The sequence below is a fragment of the Musa acuminata genome, chromosome BXJ2-10, assembly GCF_036884655.1.
Source record: "Musa acuminata AAA Group cultivar baxijiao chromosome BXJ2-10, Cavendish_Baxijiao_AAA, whole genome shotgun sequence".
Classification (NCBI taxonomy): domain Eukaryota; kingdom Viridiplantae; phylum Streptophyta; class Magnoliopsida; order Zingiberales; family Musaceae; genus Musa; species Musa acuminata.
In genome coordinates, this window is record NC_088347.1 from 34926241 (window position 1) to 34947317 (window position 21077).

At 39.9% G+C, this 21077-nt stretch overlaps 3 protein-coding genes and 1 long non-coding RNA gene across 6 annotated transcripts; all 4 read right to left on the reverse strand.

Annotated features, from left to right (window-relative positions):
* Positions 1-859: 859 nt before the first annotated feature.
* On the reverse strand, positions 860-2693 carry LOC135624260 (protein kinase PINOID 2-like). The gene is made up of 2 exons (XM_065127685.1): positions 2079-2693; positions 860-1990 (listed from the first exon to the last, which is right to left on the reverse strand). The coding sequence occupies exons 1-2, from the start codon at positions 2642-2644 to the stop codon at positions 1126-1128; spliced, it is 1431 nt and encodes a 476-aa protein (XP_064983757.1). The 5' UTR covers positions 2645-2693; the 3' UTR covers positions 860-1125.
* Positions 2694-4320: 1627 nt separating this feature from the next.
* LOC135625372 (uncharacterized) lies at positions 4321-4747 on the reverse strand. The gene is made up of 2 exons (XR_010492033.1): positions 4611-4747; positions 4321-4541 (listed from the first exon to the last, which is right to left on the reverse strand). It is a non-coding gene; the product is annotated as an uncharacterized LOC135625372 (long non-coding RNA).
* Positions 4748-4853: 106 nt separating this feature from the next.
* On the reverse strand, positions 4854-8479 carry LOC135625371 (putative cytochrome c oxidase subunit 5b-like). The gene is made up of 6 exons (XM_065130090.1): positions 8254-8479; positions 8050-8135; positions 7906-7956; positions 5533-5599; positions 5262-5341; positions 4854-5135 (listed from the first exon to the last, which is right to left on the reverse strand). The coding sequence occupies exons 1-6, from the start codon at positions 8390-8392 to the stop codon at positions 5076-5078; spliced, it is 483 nt and encodes a 160-aa protein (XP_064986162.1). The 5' UTR covers positions 8393-8479; the 3' UTR covers positions 4854-5075.
* A 606-nt stretch (positions 8480-9085) lies between these two features.
* LOC135625373 (peptidyl-prolyl cis-trans isomerase CYP95-like) lies at positions 9086-20407 on the reverse strand. 3 transcript variants are annotated; one of them, XM_065130091.1, is made up of 14 exons: positions 20293-20407; positions 19448-19572; positions 19264-19318; positions 15063-15151; positions 14746-14770; positions 13981-14019; positions 13105-13222; positions 12484-12635; positions 11964-12318; positions 11719-11828; positions 11238-11436; positions 10354-11151; positions 10166-10246; positions 9086-9629 (listed from the first exon to the last, which is right to left on the reverse strand). In XM_065130091.1, the coding sequence occupies exons 2-14, from the start codon at positions 19523-19525 to the stop codon at positions 9242-9244; spliced, it is 2487 nt and encodes an 828-aa protein (XP_064986163.1). In that variant the 5' UTR covers positions 19526-19572; positions 20293-20407; the 3' UTR covers positions 9086-9241. The 3 variants fall into 3 exon arrangements, with proteins under 3 accessions (XP_064986163.1, XP_064986164.1, XP_064986165.1); XM_065130092.1 differs by lacking the exons at positions 19264-19318; positions 19448-19572; positions 20293-20407 and adding an exon at positions 14890-14939 and having other exon boundaries at positions 15063-15138; XM_065130093.1 differs by lacking the exons at positions 19264-19318; positions 19448-19572; positions 20293-20407 and adding an exon at positions 14890-14945 and having other exon boundaries at positions 15063-15121.
* Between the last annotated feature and the right edge of the window lie 670 nt (positions 20408-21077).

Here is a 21077-nt window from a genome sequence, read left to right on the forward strand (position 1 = left end):
CCCTGGTGGGAATTCAGCAGCAGCCATTAACTGTAGCAGAAGAAGAATCCCATGCATGTTTCCAGCTATTACGTGATGATAAGTAATTTTTCTGTGTATTGATCGAATGAAGAAAGTATACAAAACTCATACGTGCCTTTTCATGGCGATGGTTTCGATCATTCACTGCCTTCTCCTGTCGCTGTATTGAATGCTGCAGGCGCTCCAACTCAAACGACGTCGGTGCACGAGAATCTGTGGCGTGGCAGAGAAGGATGGGGAAATGGGATGTGAGACGCGCATGCCTCTGCGAGTTCATCACGATCTCTCTCTCTCTCTCTCTCTCTCTCTCTCTCTCTCTCTCTCTGTTATTATTGCTCATCTTCACCCATCTGTTGCTGCTTATCAGTTCATCATGAACTTCGAAACCACACTTAAATGATGTCTTTCTGTCACCACATCATTGCTGTCCTTCTTACGATCCACAGTCATCGACTGCTCCGGTGGCTGTGCACTGTAAGCATATTACTAGTGTATGGAGAATGTGCACTTTAGATCCAAACAGATATGACTTGCTTCTCGTGCAACCGAGGATCGTTGAGTATTCTTGTGTTCTTTCCTTATCCTGTGCATCTAAGGACTTGGTTTACTTCTTAGGATGCTGAATGCAGATTAAACTCTTGGTACCAAGAACAAGATATCATGTCCTACAAAAGACATCACAGCCGTATCTTTCATGTTTCCTTCTGATAGTTAGGTTGATAGAATCACCATCTTGTTTGATTACAGAAGAGCTACACCAACTGTGGTGACCGACATTGCAAATTACCAAATACCATTTCTTTCCAAAAGATTTGGGTCTACTTTGTCATAGTCAAAGTAAAAAAGATGAAACGCTTACCAAAACAGTCACGTTGAAAAGACAACAGGTAGTTTGGAGAGAGGAAGTGAGACCAAAACGATGAGAGAAGACTCGAAAGAGTTCACAGAGAGGGGAGAGAAGTGAGACCAGAACAATAACAAGGTTCTTCTGCTCCCCCGATTGCTGTGGAATACAAGGAAGTCAAGGCCACGATCTTCACACTGAGTCTTTCTTGTAGCTTGATTCAGGAGCTATCAGTTCTAATATGTACATGAAGGGAACACTCAAAAGTAGTCAATATGCTGAGGGATGTGGTATGGCTCATCCCTGACCTTCTTGCTTAGCATTTGAGCTGCTACCGGACCTCTGCTCCGACTCCGAGCTCTCCTTGAGTCTCCGGGGACCTCAGGTGGCCTCACTGACCTGATGAGAGCCCAATTCACACCCTTGAAGAACACATGCCTTTTGATCTGGGCAGAGCCCTTCACGCTCCCGATCCTCTTCTTGGGGTTCTTCACCAGGAGCTTGCTTATGAGATCTTGCGCTCTGAGCAACTCATCCAGCTCCTTGCCTGTTGCTGCCGCTACGGGAAACGAAAGCGGCGCCTTGATGATGTTTACGAGGGTCCTTTCGTTGTCCTCGCCTTTGAACGGCGTCCTGCCGTGGATCATCTCGTAGAGGAACACCCCGAGCGCCCACCAGTCGACGGCGCTTCCGTGGCCGGCGCCGGAGATCACCTCGGGCGCGAGGTACTCGTGCGTCCCGACGAACGACTTCGACCGCGCGGTGATGGGCTCGGCGACGAGCTCCGGGTCGAGCTCTTCCTGGTCATCCAAGTCATCTTCCTCGGGCGTCTTCGGCTTCCTGTCGTGCTTGTTGGCGCCACGGCCGTAGAAGCAGGCCAGCACCGGCTGCATGGGCGGCACGCAGGACGAGCGGGAGCCCTTCGCGTTCCTCGCCACGGGCTTGCCGCTGAGTCTTTGCGTCATGAGCTTGGGGACGACGTCGCACTTGAGGGAGAGGTCAAAGTCGGAGATCATTATGTGGCCGTCGTCCCTCACGAGCACGTTCTCCGGCTTCAGGTCTCTGTAGACCACGCCCATCATGTGGAGGTACTCCAACGCCAAGAGGATCTCGGCGGCGTAAAACCTGCGTAATAGCCATGCGTACATCTCGTCAGAACCTTGCAGTCAGACTACAACGATTGGAGATCGAGACAAAGGGGTTGGAGCGTTACTTGGCAGAGGAGATTGTGAAGCGGCGGCCGGGCTGGCGCTGGCGGACGACGTGCAGGTCGCCGCCGGGGCAGAACTCCATGAGGAGGCATGAGTAGTGAGCGGCGTCGAAGTCGGCGTACAGGGTGGGGAGGAAGGGGTGGTCAAGCGTGCGGAGGATCTCCTTCTCGGTCTCCGCACGCTGGAGCTTCTTGCGGAAAGCGAGCGCCTCCCGGTCGACCACCTTCATGGCGTAGAGGCAGCCCGGGAAGCGGGGGTCGCGGAGCCGGCAAAGATAGACGTTGCCGAGGTCGCCGCTCCCGAGGCGACGCACGAGGCGGAAGTGCTCAAGGCGGACGCTGCCGGAGGCGGCGCGGAGACGCTGGATGGCCTCCCACTCGGCCTGATTCGCCTTGTGGGGCTTCAACTGCTGCTGCTGGCCTCCGCCGCGGCAGGAGCGGGCGGAGATGGAGCTGGAAGTGCCGAAGCTGATGTCGCTAATCCAGCTCCGGCGGGATTCGAGGGCAGTGCTAAGGGAAGAGCAGCTGCTGTCGTGGTCGGAGTCGTCTCGGCCGGCGGTGACTGCCATGGGCTGGCGCGTTCGACTTTTGGCGTGCAGGAAGCGGGCTTCTAGCTCATCAAGGTCTCCCCTTACACACACACAATATCACAGAGTATATTTATAATAAGAACAGTTATCGCAGGAAGCATTCCGATTTTTAGAGTTAAACAATTTATATTAAAATTTTCTAATTATAAAAATAAAATATTTAACTCTATTTATTATAATATCATCAATTTAACCAACAAAATATATCACACATATAAAAATAAGAAATAAAAATATAATTTTAATATCTCAATTACATATTCAGTGGCGACAGACAACGATACTATTAGAGGTCGTCGGTGACGGTTATGGATAAAGAGAGAGAGCGATGATGAGAAGTGAGACAAAAGGAGAGAAGAAAGATGACGACGAAGATATCAATGTATGTATCTACGTCGGCGACAACAGACGTTGCTGAACAATCGTGTCAGTGTCGATACAGATGTAGATATAAAGCGATATTACTCTGCATCTGCGTCAACACTAACAACAATATGGGGAAGAATGACATCGCTTTATATCTACATCAATATTACTATGCTCGACATTGACACAGATGTAGAGCAGTGAAAGGGCCACTCGACATATGCATCAGCACCAACAGAGATGCAAAGGTAGAGCATTGCTGACAATGATGTGAGAAATAACAATGCCCCTTTACATCTACATCAGTGTCGCTCTGCATTTAAGTTGACGCGAACAACAATGCGAGGAAGAGCAGTGCCCATCCTTCTTACCCCCTTCGCTGATCCCTCATCCTTCTTCCCCCTTTCGTCACTTAACAAGTGCAAGAGGGAAGAATGATAAGTGATACAATGGGGAAGAAGGATGATCGATGCTCAACATAATCACATCATCACTCATCCTTCTTCCCCCCTTGCGCATGCCAAGCGATAAAAGAGAGAAGAATGGGAAGAGGGGAAGGATGAGCATCATCCTTTCTCTCATCGTTATTGACATCAACGTAAGTGCATTGTTATTGACATCAACTTAAGTGCAAAGTGACACAGATACATATGCAAAGCATCGATATCTACATTGTCCACTTCCTTCTTCTTCCCTCTAGCTGTCACTCACTCTCCTCATCTTCCTTCCCTACACGAAGCCACAAAAATCCCCAACACTCTCATTGACTACAACCACAATAGCCATTGGTAGCTCCCGATAACGTCGTTAAAAACTCCTCTTATATATATATATAAGTTGAGCACCACATAATTAGGTTCTAAAGTAAAGTTGAAAGGACCACGATACCCGATTAAATACGATTGATTTTCGAATATAATCCAAAAAGAAAGCATTATAGATATTCTGCCGGCATCCATCCCACCGTAGGAAGAAACTCCAGACACAGTATGACAACCCATAAATAAAATAGCAAGCAAAGAGAGAATAATTTAGTGTCAACTAAGCTTATATTTTTGCCATTCATTGAGGTGTAGGATTGAATTGTAATCATGGGCGGCTCCAGATCAAACAAGTGGAGAGTTGTTTATGTTCCGCTTCACTTTCCATTTGCACCAGAATGATCATGCCCGGTGTTTCTGTTGTGCACAAGAAACAGTCACCGAACATGAAGTCTCATACTCAGCACAGATATTCATGAAAGTTCAAATCTCAGAAAGCATATTTCACCATGTATTTTTCCAAGCCAATAAAGAAAATTAAGTTATCAGCATCAACCAGTATCCTAAAAATGTTTGGGTTACAAAGTAAATTTCACCATGGATTTTTACCAGTCACTTATATCTAGCTTGAAACTACGAAGCCGGCTATAAAACATGCTGCCATCTGAGTGCCATTTCCTTCATGATTTACAAGTCAAGAAGACAATGAAAACAAGCTTGCACTGTCTGATTTGAAACCGAGTAGCCGTCTGTAAGCAAATTCGAGTACTTAAAACACATCAAAACACTTCAAACAAGAAGAACAGGGCGTGACATACCTCCCATAACATCAAAATATCTCAACTCTTTAAAATTAATGTTGTCACGGTATAAAGCAGCCACTGACTTCACCAAAAGCTGGCAACATCAGTAGGAATGGATCCTAAAGGCCAACAGAGTCTAAAAAGTTGTTACATTGGTAGCCCTAAGAAGTTGGTTTTAGCAAACACAAATAGACCACTATAATATGTTCAAAACAGACAAACCTTTATCAATCTGACACTCTTATCAAGAAAGAATCGGGTCTCTAATGTGGCCAGTATATTATTTGACAATGCACTGAAACCCCAAGAGTCCATTGATAATTGATGGTCTTGATGGTAGCCAAAAAGAAAAATTCAAACAAAAACATAAGCCACACTTGGGCAAGAAAATTGAAGATGCCAAAAAGTTGTCTGAAGCTACACAACAGAGAGACTTCCCCCCTCACCATATTTTATTTCTTGCATGATTCAGCGCCACGTTCAGTGATCATCTTCATCACCATGTCCATCTGGGGGCCCTCCCTCACCAATCACTTCCAGCTGCAGAAACAGAGTTTAGTTTGAGTTGTTCTACTTTCAAACCAACAAGTATCTATTGAAAAATGTATTACAGGCATCTCATTTTCTTTCATAGCATTGTGAAGTGTAGAAAGTCATCTCAATTACCACAAAGTATTGTGAGCACACAGGGCATTCATGAGGCTTGTCTTTCTCCAACCAAAACCAGACAACATCATGTTCATCCTCTGCAAAAAACAGAAAATATATATATGTTAATTTCCAGGCACCAGACTCGAGGTATTCCATGAAGGCCTGATGAAAACAACTGTTTTATGTTATTTTGTTACCATAAAAAAGAAAATTAAGTATAAGATGGCAGAAAACCTGCAAAAGTGAAAACTGAGAACCTAATAGCATCTTATTTCTGTCAACTTACCACCTTCACCACCAGGACAGCCAACTATCCTCTTGTCATAATAAGATTGGATAACAGCAGGTGCTTCCTACAAGTAGACCAAAGATGGGGCAATTTATGATATGACAACACAATGAAACATTTCTTAAATAAAAAAAGTCAAGCACCAACACCTATGCTCATTATCCAGCTGATAATATATATATATATATATATATATATATATATATATAAACAGTCACGTTCATCAAGAACAGTCAGCCAAAAAGTCATTGTCCAAGCAGTACAAGGAAACCACATCGCAATATTGATTTTTATTAATATAACTCCTAGCAGAAGTTTGCCAAGGCATAGGAATCAAGCCATGATGGACAACAAGATAAAAATTGTATAGATCAATGCAATAATATATGTGATACTATACTGCAATAAAAATTATATAGGATCCCTATCACAGTAATACTATACTGCATTTAAGCATGGAAGCAAATAAGGATATGGATTATTTAACACTTAAAACATGTGATATACATATTGTGCAATTAGGGTTTTTACACTTGACTGACATGACAAACATACATCAGTATCTCATTAGAGAAAAGCAATGGAATAAAAAAAACCATACATAAGCAAGCCTGATCGCTTGATTATTACACCAAGAGCAAAAAATAATTTGACATCACATATTAGTAATGACAAATGTCATAAGAAGACAGATAGAACCTATAGGAGATTCAAAGGCACTGAACACACTTCCCTGTTCCCAGGGATTTTATATGCTCCAAATTAACATCACTACAGTTCAATTAAGGTTGTTTTTCAATGCAAAAAAATACTTTTAACATCAAATTTTCCTGTGGTGATGGACAAAATTGACATGAATTTACCATGGAATCTATATACTTGTTCTGGGGCAAGCTCATTCTTAAAGGAGGTGACTGCGGTAGAAGACTGGTGAGATTTTCTCTAGATTTTATTTTATCAGGGAGGTGTTTATTGCCAAACAATGACAACTCTTATTGATGGATCCTTCTTTAAAAAAAAAAATAGAACAAAGCTCATCTACGCATTTGAGATCTTTTTAAATCTTCAACATATCTCAAGCTTCATTGTGTTAAGAGCATCAGTGGTTGCAAGGAAGTGGACCACAAAAAGTAAAGTTCTTACAGAAGTGACCATTTCTGCTGTAGAACTAGTAAGATGAGTCCCAAAGAGAGAGCCAATTTTGATTTGCAAAGGAGGCCGACAAAGTCAATTTCTGAGTTGTATGAAATGAATATTAAAAGATCCTCCACGACCAAAATGTTTTAGGGGAAAAAGACAGAGACAGGGGGGGTGGAGGGGATGACGATGAGGAGGAGAGGGCTGGAAGGCAGCATGTGGCTTGCAACAGTGGGTGTCATCAAGCTTTGAGAGGCACATGTGGGGGATCACCAGAGAGGCAGCTTTTAGGATTAAAAATAACAAAAAAAAGGAAACAAGGGCTTGCCTAAAGAATATTATGTATTTACAAGCACTAGTTTCTACAGCTCCATCAAATCTGGTCATCATAATGCAAGGATGGAAACCATGATTAAGTTTCTGCAAATCATTTACATAAATATAATATTCTGCGCAGCTAAACAGCAGTTAACCAGTAATATTTTTGTAAACCAATGACAAGTTATTGCAAAAATTTAAATATGGTTCCTGTGCAGGAAACCATGTTCAAGTTTCTGCAAATCACTTACATAAATCTAATATTCTGTGCACATAAGCATAAGTTAACCAGTAATATTCCTGTAAACCAATGACAAACTTCTATATTAATAAAATATGTATTATATCTATAAAGAGTCATCCATGAGAACATGGACTTTCATCAGAAAGAACTCTAAAGACATTTGTTGACATATATATAGATGCTTATTGCTTTAGAGCTATGTCTCTACTAACAAAGGAAGAAATAATTAACTAGAGATCCAATTTTTATACCTCAACACAGTTGCATTTGTGCTCTATATGAAACAATGTGATTTGGCTTAAAATTCTCGTGATACTTTCACAGATACAGCTTAAGCTTTTGCGTCAGATGTTATTAACGAAACCCATGTAAAGAAGTCGAATCAAATTAATCCCGGTTTCTGAGATCAATTAGATGTAAAAATAAGTTAGACAGGTAACTGTAAATTTAAGGCTCCCGAAGGGCCTGAAAACAGTCCAAAAGAACAAAAAGAAGTGTGAAAGATGCATATCCATATATAGTGGTCCTCTCGGTCACACATCCGAATCTATTTCGGTAACACGGGGAATATATCCACAACCATATTAAAGAGGAAGACAAACCAAATACTGCGCCTAGGGTATCAAGAATTAGAACCCCTATGAGAAAAGAGAAGGAACGAGAACCCCTACCTTGGTGCCGAAGGGGCCTACGGGGGCATCCATATCGAACCGCTTCTTTCCCTAAATACCGGAATAAGGAAACATCAAAATACGGTCAGTTTCCTGACAACTCAAAGCATACGATTTTGAGATCGGAAAAGGAAAAAAAGAAACCTCCAGTTCGGCCTGGATCTCCTCGCGCTCGAGCCCGGTGGCAATCGGCATCACGTCCTCCACCCTCTTCTTCAACGATCCATCACCTGAAGAAAGAAGGAGAGGAGGAAGAGATCGACCAAATCCGGATCAGCTTCTACCAACTCCCGATCCAAGATCTCGGAAACAAACGAAGAGAACCCCTAAGGAGAAGAAAGGTCCTACCTGAAACGGAGGAGAAGAACACTGCCGGATTCGGGGAGGGCGGGAAGGGGGAGAGGGCGCGGCCGCGAAGGGCGGCGGCCGACGGATGGGGTTTCGCGAGAGCGGATCGCTGAGGGGCGACGCAAACCCTTCTCCACATCGTCTCTCTCACTCTCTCTCCCTCCTTGTTCGGCCAGTGTGTTCTCAGGTCGACGGCTGCCCCTTGCCACACTCGTTTCCCTTTCGCTGTTAATAAAGAATAATAGACACCCTTTGTCACGGCTGGTTGACACCGCAAAGGGGAAGTGGGTTTTGGGCTCATATCGTGTTTACCTTTGGCCCAGTTGGCCTTGGTAGTATTAATTTTAGTGTTATTATAAAAATAGTTGTAATAATGACGACAACAATGATTCTATTAATGATAATGACATCGTTATAATAGAAATTATAGCGATTGCGGTTGTAAGAGGAGAAAATTATGGACATTGGTTTTCACCGACGGGGTTTTGGAGAGAGACTCGACGCCACGAACAACTATCAAGATTTAAGCATTCTCAAACCTGAACTCAACGCTGCAGCAACCTCACTACCCTCCACAAATCCCTTTCTTGGTGGATCCAAAGTACGTTCAAGAATTAATCACATAGCATTTGTCATCTGCTTTCTCCACAGCCAAACGAGAAAAAAAGCTGGCAGTTATTACACAACATCCGGAAACCATAGAAGCAGCCCTGATAGGACTCGGCAGACACCACAAGGATAGAACTACCATCAAAATCATGCCATGTTCACTAGCATCCAAATTAAACATATAAATTCAAGAACAATCGCTCCAAAGTCCAAATTCCAAAAATTAGAACATAAGAGCACGTGTTTATATCGCATATGATACTTTTAAAGTACAATCCAGTTATTCCCCGTACAGGCATCCGGTGGTCTCTGAAGACAATCTCTCTTGACTCGGCTGCTCACAGATAAAGAGCCTTAAGAGTTAATATAATATTATTTTCTATCTCCCACCGGAATCAGGGGAGCCGTCTCCATACGAAACCAACCCTTTCTTTCCATGAGAACTGGTGGAGGGAGACCTCGACTGCTCCTTGCTCGCACGTTTTGGAGAGGGAGTATCCTGGGAAGAACGAGACCTGGATTTGGACCTCGAACTAGAACCAGACCTGGAACTGGATCTGGATCTGGATCCAGATGGGCTTCTGCTTTTAGAAACTGACACACGCTTTTCAGGGCGAATGCTATCTCTTGCACCACGTGACCTTGGTTTTTCTGAAGCTTGCGAAGGACTGCGAGCTGGGCTGATGCTGTAGCCGCCTCTTGCCCGGCCACGATAGCCAACAGGGCTGCGAGATATGCTTCGAGTAGGGCTCCTCCGACTTCGGTACCTGCATACATGATTAAGGAAGAACACAAATAAAACAACAAGGCAATAGACGTTGAAGTTAGAGGTCAGCATTGCAAAACCAAGACATATATGAGAGAACAGATCTAATAAGTTTCTCCGCATTCACCTTTGAAAATTTAAATTTATAAACACTACAAGTTTTTTATGATATTCAGGTTATAAAAGACCAAAACAAACTGAATAAAACACTTAAAAATAGTTGAAAAAACTCAGGAGGAAACCCAAGACATTGGACCAGACCTCTCCAAGTTGAAAGATTCAGTTTAGTTTAGTTCACATCACCTTTTATGTCGGTTCCATTTAAGATCCAATATTGCAAGACCAGTTATTCATTTTGCTGAAATCAAGCTAAACCTAACTGAGAACTGCCCGATTAAAAAGCTACCTCAACACTAATAGCTTTAAAGCAAATAGTCATTACTTTGCATAGTAATATAGCATAATGTTTCATTCGAATCCATGATTTAAAAATGTATACTTTGCAGCATAGTAAACATTCCAGGAAGGAAAGATTACCTTGGTGGGGTTCTTCCTCTTGGAGGGCTCCTATATCGTCTAGGAGGAGAGCGATTGTGGTAGCTTCTATAGCTTGAGTACCTAAAAAAGCAATAAACAGGGTCATACATGACAAGGAAATTCATAACTATAAAGAACATCACACATTAGAGTACCATTCACAATCATTCAACATAAAGCCACACTACCTATCACGATCATTTCTTCCACCATAACGATGCAATCTAACAGGAGAACGATCAGGGGATGGAGTTCGGTATCTTCTAGCAAAGGAGTATTGCTGACTGAAGCCTCTACCCCTCCTTATACGCTTAGGAGATCCATCCGGAGAAACACTTCTTGATAAGCTCCTTCGACGATTGGATGGAGGTGATGCGGCCCTGTGAACAGGACTCCCCTGGTTCCTGCTGATGCTTGGTCGTGACCGAGCCTGTACAGGGCTATGGCTTTTACTTCTGCTTCTAGACCTTTCAGGGCTTCGGCTTACACTTCTCCTAGCCTTTACTGGGCTTCTGCTAGGGCTTCTCTGCTGCAGAGACCTTCCTGAGCTTCGGCTAATGCTCCTCCGTTTTTCATTGACCGGACTTCTATTCAAGCTTCTTCTAATAGGAGTCTTGTCTTGGCTTCCACTAAGATTTCTCTGCTGCAGGGACTTTGCTGGGCTTTTGCTTGCACTTCTGCTATGAACTTTAACTGGACTTCTGCTCTTGCTCTTCCCAGTCAGGCCAACTGGATTTTTGTTTATGACTATTCTTATAGGACTTCTACTAATAGTTCTTCTAAATGGGCTCCTGCTGGTACTTCTCCGAGGTGGGCTTCTACTCATGCTGCTCTTTCGGGATACATGGTCAGGGCTTCCATCAAGATCTCTTGTACCGGGGCTCCTGCTCGCTGACCTTCTGGGACTTTGGCTGCCATTAGGACTCCTCCTTGGACTGATACTCATACTCTTACTCATGGACTGGTTCGGGCTCATGCTTTGGCTCCTGTTTACGAATGTCGAATGAAGTCTAAGTTCACCAGGAAGGGGGAAGAAGAAAGGTTGATTCATGTGCAAGGAAAAACAAAAGACCTTGATTTATGGCCTTCTGAACCTGGTAGCTGATCCATATCCCTGCCAGACGTTGGTTCGGTAATGCCATTGCTCTGGAGCTCTCCATTTTCTCTTTGGGACTTGGCCTCTTCACCAACAGGCTTCTCAGGTATAGTTCCCTCATCAGGTAAATCGGTAATGATTTCTCTCTCCACAGGCAGCAGTGACTGTTTTTCATCTGAAAAAATAATAATACGGTTAGCAGAGAAGAATCTCATTATGTAATAAAGAAAGTTCAAAGTTCAAACTATATCAAAGTAGTGACTCAGAATTATTTCTAGGAACTGGGAGAAAGGTAACATCTTCCAAGGCAGAAAGTCCCTAGAATAAAAAATATTAACATTGTGATGCATTACATTCTCAAGTTATTTTCTTCATTATTAATGGCATTAGCAATATTTTAAAAATAGATTAATTAGAAGCACTGCCAAAATTCTGAAGAAGAAGAAATTAGACATACCAGAAACATGAGATGAGACCTTAGACTTTCGTACTCGTCGTTTGTGATATCCATCATCATGAGAACTGCTACCATCGGTACTCTCTGTTTCAGATTCACTCTCCATTATCCTTGTAGCAGAGTATAAAAGTATTTATTCATTTGATGAATTAAGAGACAAACAAAAATTTTGAAATGCACTTTGAAAAGTCAGCCCAAATGTACATGAAACATATATCAACTTGTGGAACGGGTTAGATAAAAACCTTCTGAGTTTGTGCCTTAATTTCCTTTCACGCTTTCTGCGCCTTTTCTCCTGCCCTCTATCCCTTTTCCTTTTGCCACGCTTGTACTTGTCTCGCTTAGAATACTTCCTCCTCTTGTGTCGCCGGTCATCACTTGAGCTGCTTACATCAGACATAGATGATGTGTCAGAGTCAGAATCACTGTCAGTATCTGAAGTTTCTGTTTCTGCATCTGACGAGCTATCCGATTCTGATGAATAATATCTTTTTCTTTTCCACTTCCTTCTTCCTTTAGAAGACTTTTTATGTCGTCCCCGCCGTCGACTATCATCAGAAGCATCCTTAACTTGCTTTGATTTGGAATCTTTCTTCTTGTCTGAATATATGAAAACCACATTGTCAGTTGGACAACTAAAGAAAAAAAGGTATATACAGCAACCTGATTAGCAGCCAGAAGGCAGAAAAGGGTGAACTTTTTAATCTCAAAGTAAGTAGAAGCCTATTAGAAAAACAAATTTATTTTCCTTATGACACGTAGTACCATTTTCATGTACCACTGCTACATTTTCGCAAAGCTCTCCACAGTTAACAATCTTCACTAGAGCAACAGGTCTGTCACCATCCACATCAACATTCTCTATGTTCCTCAAGGTTTCATGTCCTAGAATGAGCTTCCCAAAAATAACATGCTTCCTGACAGAAGGGACAATGACCTACATATTAGAACTGAATCACATGCTATGACATGAGCTGGCAAATACTGCCAGCATAACAAAATGGGAAGGCATATGTTGAGAGGAACAAGTGCCTAGAATAATATCTAAATAAACAATGCAGTTTGCTATACATATACAAGCAAATCAAATGCATGCAGAAGAGGAAACAATTGTGAACAACCAGTGATCTGTTTAACATCTGTTGGTGATTCACTTTGTTATGTTCCATGAATCACAAGCTCAGTTGAATTACAAGATGCAAATGTCCATATGCTTTTCCACAAATACACAGTATGAAGCAAATTTTATAACAAGAGCATCATGCCGCTTGGGACATCAGAGTGTGATGCATGAGAATTGCAAAATCTGAAAATTTCCTCATCTGTATGATTGAAGTATCAAAAACAGTCAAATAAGAAACCTCAATAGACAAACTTGGAACTAACCCATTGAGATGAGGAGCGGAGTTGAAAGTGATGAAAAACTGAGAGCCATTAGCATCGCGGCCAGCATTTGCCATTGACAGAAGACCACGACCATCATGGTTTAGCACAAAATTTTCATCTGGAATAAATTACATGCACATAATGTACAGAGCAATATGATAGATGGTTTGGATAAAGGAAAAACACTAACACCAATATACATGCACATAGCCAGATTTTTAATCAAAAAAGAGGTAGGCACCAAATATTCGATAAACCAGATGACCACATTACCACCTCAATCATATTGACTAAATTAAATGTATGTCAAATTCTCATCCTAATAATTAGATAACTAAGAGTAAATACAAAGGTTCACCATACCGTAGTGTATCGCTCGGTATGGGTGGTACATACCAGTCCGACAAGAGACCGATATGGACAGGATATCAATATACCTCCATGTATCATGTGTCGATATGCTCGATACGTACCATACCGACAGCTAATCAGTATATCGAACAGACCGGTAAGACGAACCTTGGTAAATACTTCTCCAAGATATTGATTCCCTTCAAAGACAAAATTCTTTTATTTTTAAAATTATTAATTAATTGAATTTTATTTTATTCCTAGTTTATCTGCACATATTGGACAATAGATTTTAATTGCTCGTTAATTTACCAATTAAGCCAAAGTTCTATAAAAGAAAATACTAGGGAATTACATTGTGACCTTTAATCACACAACACTAGCAAGATTTATAATGAAACAAATAGTTTTTTTCCTAGGGCAGCATATGTAGGCTGCACACAATTATAAAGAAATGTCTCGTCATGATACTGAAGCTTATTTACCTAAGGCATTTATAGCAATCCTACTTAATTCTAAATTTACCTGAAAATTTCCCACCATATATGCTTTCACCACCGGTCCCTGAAAAAGGGAGGATTTATCAAAGAGCAAGAAATTAAATGAAACAGCAAGTTAAAGATACTAAAGAAACTTCCAGTTTTCAGTTATATATCCAATGTCAAGAGTAAAATAAAGAAGCATGCATGAGAAATAAGCAGGGGCAAACTGGCAGAGTATAAGTTAGGAATGTAGGTACAACTCACAAGATTCTCAATTGGCATATGTTCAAAAGGAAATGCTGTACCAAGACTTTCTATCTGTACATTCTAAATTACTAATGAGTCAAACATTTCACCATTTGCTTGTATTGTGAAACTACTATGATATCGTGACCTTCAGCATCATATGCTAATACTAAATAGGTATGATGATGTCTTAACATAGCAATTGCCACCACATGACATATAGATGATCAAATAAAATTTCCATGATGTGCACAAGTTAGCAAGTTGGCAAGAAAAAGAACAAAGATTATTGCTAGTGTTTGTACATATGCAACATGCATTTCTACACATGTGCAAATCAATAGAACATCTGGAGCTTATGTAAGGAATTAATACACACATTGCCAGACTCTCAAACTTCAAAGACCTTTCATATATCTGGTAATTAAACTGAGGCAAGTATATATGAGGTAATCAACTTAGGCAAGTGTATATGCTGTATAACAACAATATACTACACTTGCAACAAAAAATCATAAAATAATATAGTAAAAACAGGGTAATGGAGATGTAGAAAGCATACCATCACGTCTTGAAAAGTCACCACCCTGCCAAAATAACAATTACATCAAGCACCATTTTAGCATATAACACAAATCACAAAAGGTTGGGCTCAACAGGCTAAGATATAAAAAAAAATTGTTTTTAGGACACAACAAAATACAACCTTATAAACTATATGACAAGAAAAGCAGTCGTGACCATCTGCCCTGTATCCTACAGCTTAAACAAGCACAAACGACAAAGGGCAAAAGCTATCACATCTAATTTAAAAAACAAGAAAAGCAAGGCATACAGTCTCACGATAATGGAGGACTGCAATGTAAATAAAGAACATACCTGTGCCATAAAGCCCTTAATAATTCGATGAAAGACCGAACCCTTGTAATGCAGGGGCTTCTTAGTTGTAGGTCCAATTCCTATTTCACCTGTAAAGCTGAACTCATCAGCGGTCCATAATTAATGGAGTTGGTTCAAGTTCAACCATCTTTCGAATTAAGAAATAATCATTTTTAGCTAACAATCACCATTCATGTAATAACAAGAAGAAATGACTCTCCCATTAGAAAAAAACATGGAAAGACCTTTTTCTACAAATAATCTATGCATATGCCACCAATGACAAGGTAATTACAAGAAACAACTGTCTTAACCAGCCAATGTGTAAAAGTATATGACTTCTTCCACCACTAACAACTACTATGACAGCTGATTAATCAAGGGTCTCTTGACCAAATATATTATCACATGGTGTGAAGGCATACCCACCTCAGCACAAAATAATGTCAGTAGCTCCCTTCCCAACAGAGCGAAAATATCAAATAGATGAAAAAAAGGGACTGTTGAAAACAGTGGCAGAAAACTTTTCCCATTTAAATATCCATGGATACACAGCCTCAAACTTCAATAGAAGAACCTAATAAAAAGTATCAATGCAGCTTAACTACCATGGACATGTAGACATGCAGAAAAAAGGAAAAAAGGACAGAAACATTGACATCAAATAGAGCATCATGTTACTTTCTTGGTTCTGTTTTTGTAGTGTACACACACATATACAGTCATAATTGAACAACACATCATGACTCCAAAAAGCAAGAAACTGTTATCCATCCATGTTGAGGAACCAGCAGGAAAAAAACTTTGAAAGATTTGCTGGTGTTGCACATCATGGAAGTTGCAACAGTGAAATTCAAAGGTGGCATGTCAAAAAGGTTCGATGCCATACAGGTATGGCTTATCAATAATGGGCTCTATAACCTTTGTGTCCTCCATAAATGAGAAACCCTTCCCCTTGAGTTTTGCTTCTGCAGATTTCAAGTCATCATTACATAGGTCATATAAACAAAATCAAGATCCAGATCCACCGAAGATAATATAATTGTTATCAACCAGTATGGAATCAATGAGATATTAAACTTCACAAAAGGAACAACAATCATAAAAATAAAAATAAATTTTTGTTATCATATTTTAATATTTTCTGACATTGTTATGTTCTTATAGTTTAAATTACATATTTTATGTGTATATATATAACTCTATAAATGTATACATATATGTAAATAACTATATTCAAATTAGTTTATTGTAAACCACCATAGCTTTATTCCTTCTCGATGAGATAGAAACTTGTGGCATCCATACAATGGCAGGCAATGGGAGCATCCATGGTTTATTATGCCTCACCAGCTTGGACGCTGGCGTATCCATTGTGGGGCCAGATGTTGTAACTGGTATCTTTGTTTAACAGGGAACATACATTGATATATCATATTATATTAATAATATACATAATGTAAGTTTATTGTATGAGATAATACAAATCTTGACAGCCCAATTTTGAGAGCTTCATATTCAAAGCCCAAGAGCAGCACCAGGCAACCAAGCAGAGTGAGGTGCAATTGGTAAGACGCTATTGAACAGTTCAGCTAGGAGGAATTGGCAGTTGAACAGAATGCTTTCATCCCTTTCTCCCTTCATCCACTCCTCCCCTACTCCGTCAGTCCATCTCCTCTGATTCTTTCTCTTCTTCTTTCCTTCCTTATCTTTTATCTATTTTTTCTTACGGCCATACCATGATGGAAATAGATTCAAAAGATTAACCAGCCAGAATTTGCTTTGTTGTCAGAATCAGCTGATTCTGATAAGTTTTGGCAAGTCTTTTATTGAGTCCACCTGATTTGATAAATACATTGAGAAAAAGAATTTTTCATAGAAAGAAAAGGTCTAATCCAATCAAGGAAGCTGATACAAATTAGGATTGGTCAAAAATAAAAAAATGCTCAGTTTACAAGGGTCCTCATCCAAAGTTAGCAATATATCTTCCACAAATTGGTCACACACATTAGGAGCTCCACTTAGTTGACCAAAATTTTGATGCCCTGACATCAATACACAAGAGCAAATCACATAGATATCATGCACACAAAACAATTTTAAATGCTTCAGGCTAACTGCCGAAACTGAAATTTTAATCTATCAATTTAATTCTGAGACAGCAAATCTGATCCAGCTAACACCCATTTGTTAAAACTCCTGAATTCTCCACCCACACTAATATTGATGACCAATTTTGAAATTCTCAACTCCAAGAGCCCCAATAGAAATCTTTAATTAGTAAAACCCATGAGAACTTCTAAACATCACAATGTCAGGCAATCCTTTTTAAAAATATCATATGGATTCTCTACAACAACAAGCAAAGACTACTACAAAAATAATGCTCACTTCGACTTGCACTACATACTATAATATAGAATATTAAGTCCAGATAATTAGTGCCCCCCAACAGAACTGCATGCATGCTGCAATTAGTCTGATTTGTGATGCCAATATAGATGGCCTTAAACAAATGTTATATGGTAAAATAATGCTTCTTGTGAAACCTATCTAATTTTTGGCAATTCTGGTATTCAATCTACATCTTGTAAATATATGCCTAGTACTACCTGAATTCTCAAAACAATCATTTAAAAGAGTACCTGGTTTCCTTGAACTCTTAATACCATTTTTTTTCCATCATTGACCTCTGGATGATGGATAAGATGGAAATTGGCTTCAGTGCATTAGTCTGATAATTTTTGTATACAGAAAGAAAAACAAAAAAAAACCAAGAGATGATATCTACTTCTTTCACTATAATGTCACCTTCCACACACATTTGCAAAATTATATTGAGAAAAAGTGACCTTTTGATATTAAGTTTGAGATGCTGGCAAGCCACTCCATTAGGTGGTTTTTGTAATAGCAAGCATGTATTTCTTATAAGATAAAGGCCTTGTAGATAACAAAAAAACAATGTCTTCACATCTCCTTCCTAATGTGCACAAATAAAACCCACATTGAGGTACAAATGTTCATGAGTTCCGACAATTCCGGATCCATCATAGATGCCAAGCAAAAGATACATGCTGTTTCATTAGTTAGTATCTTTTATGAAGGTAATTAAGAATTTCCTTCAGAATTTATGTCAAGATTTAACACACAACAAAAAACCTGCATCTAAAGATTCTTATGTTGCCTACCACAGATGGCAAAGCTCTACCATTTTTTAGTAAACCCCATTTTAAAGGAACAAGGTTTTTAAGATAGTGATCAAGTTCCAAAGCAGTTGTACAGTTTAGGATTAGGATTTTTAATTGAGCAGGATCAGATTGTGGGGACCATATTTTTTGAATGAGCTGTAGACCATGTGACATTGACCAAAATCAACCAGAATGCACAAGGTAGACCAAAGTAGGCCTAGCGAGAAACTAGGCTAGATCATAAGTAATTGACAGGTTAAAAACATCACCAAATAGGAACCTCAATCAAGAATTAGCCATATCAACTTAACATCTGCTAAATATATTGATTTCCAGTATAAGTGATAATCACAAAAAAAAAAATCAAGGGTTTCAGAATAAAAAATGGGGTTTTGGCAAATCCCATAAGCTTAAACCACACATCACATCATACGCATTTTGCAGTGGTGCATGCATGTTAAAAGACCATTGGTTTCACATTTTTTAACTCTTATCCACTTCAAGACAACTCAAGATTTGCTATGTGTATGCCCGAATGTTATGTGTCAAAGTGTAAAGCGTAATGATAGTGACATGATTCGGAGAGGAAATCAAATCATGAGAAGCATGACACATTGCACAACCATACCAACAAGCCCATAAGTACTTAGCATCAAACAAAAGGATCTCCAATGTCAAGTGAGCTTTGAAAGGAGGATGAATAGGAACAAAACGGAGGATGCAGTGAAGGAAGATAAAAAGTGATGCAATAGAATATCAAGCGTCATAGGTAAGGTCCAAATGTCAACTAAACAAAACCCAAGTGCACCGAGGATAGAAGAGCTTTCAAGAGCAATAGACCTTTATACATGAAAGGTCCGTCACGAAAATGACACCCAGAATCCTTATAAAGAAGGAACAAAAGAATTACATAGTGTCTTATCTAATCCAAAAACAAAGAAGAGCGAATACATGAGCAACCATTACAAAAAACAAGATGGATTAAGTTACAAGATCTTAGAGGATCTAGTTACCTGTGCAGAGTGCTCGAAAATTTTCAGCAGTCTTAGGAACGATATCAGCAAAAAGCTGCAAAAATGTAATTTTTCAGCACTTTAACGATATATGCCAAAATGATGAAAAAGGCAGATGAGTTGTATGAAGGAATGTGAAGCTCAACAAAATGTCATGTAGTAACTGTATAATTAGATCGAATACCTCAAACACCATCCGTCCTGCAGCTTTCCCATCAATTGCTACATCAAGGAAGACAATAGGATTATTCTTTTTTGCCATTTTTTCCAGCTGGACTATTCAAGGACCCAACAGAAGAGAAACTTCGCCTGCATCATTTCAGAAGGCAAATTAGAATTTCTTCTACTAACATGTAAACAGAAGGAAAATGATTTAACCAAAAAATTTGAACGGAAAGAATTGAGATATAATTATAAGCTACGGGAACAGTACAACTTCTGGTCTAGCCTAGCAGATATCCATAGTACAAAAGTCCGATGCCACAGTATCAATGGATCATCAGATGGAACAACGATGACAAACGCTTCCACAGAGCCACAACAGGATCTTATCAACATCGATATGTAGTCCAATCAAATATACCCGAGAGAAAAACATGACGCGAAGCCAGGCAACAAATCCACAAATCAACTCCAAGAAATGTAAAGGCCAAGATGCAAAAGGAAAACAACCAATTCAGACAGATAGAGACGCAACATATAATGCGCCAATCTAAGACCTCCAACAAAATCATGAGGCGCCCTTGAAACCCTAAACCCTATCAGAGCTGCAAAAAAACCCTAGCGCGAAAACAAAGAGCAACGCAATTTTAGAAAGAAAACCCACAGAGAATAAAAAAATCAGCATGACATGCAAACTAAAACAGATACCCATTCCAAACTAAAAGAAAGGACAAAGAACACGGCAACAAGACGGCGACCCACCAAAAGGGAAAGACTAATACGCAAACGAGCAACGACTGGTACCATATTCAAACAATAAGAAAGAGATGATACCGATTTGACGACCTGAAAACCCAAATTTCTTACCTGTGGCGTGAAGCAGAGGGAATCTGAGAGCAGCCGGTGCAGCACCGCCCAGGACTGATGAGAGGCGACCGTAACCTAAAAGGCTTCGCGAGACGACATCCGCTTTATTTCTTCAACAAATTCCAGATTACTATAACACCCCGACTTTGATGATTTATTTACAAAAAGGTCGCACCCGCCCGTGGTCTTGCCCACTCAGCTCACGTGCGCATCACAGTCCTTCCTGTCATGATAGGGAAGCGACCGCGCCTTCTTATTTTGGCTCGAAATTGATCTCGATCCGAGCTTGACTTGAGTCTGACTCAATCGGATTAGATCGAACCTAATCGATCATATGTAAACACGTAAACATTGCTTATTTCTTAAACCAAGAGCAAAATACCATAATGCTCCTTTGTGGGGTGATTTATTCACTGGAGAGTCTCGCCTGCTTTAGTCACGTGCTTATTTCGGTCATGTTAATTTCGATGTATGGAGGCGACTATCAAAATCTATATTAATAATAATAAATTAAGTTTGACCCTTCTTAAGCATAAGAAAAAATATATATGGATAATTTTATTTGATCCATTTATATTGTTATTGCAAAGTTGTGATTCTCTTAATTGATCCGAATGTAACTTCTTGATAGAAAAATATAAGTTGCTTGATCAAGACCCGAGGATCACATCTAAAGTAAAAAATATTATATCATATTTTATTAAGATAGTGTATATCATCGTCAAATTTAATATAATAATATATATTACATAATGACTTCTTGTTGTCTTAATATAATAATTTAT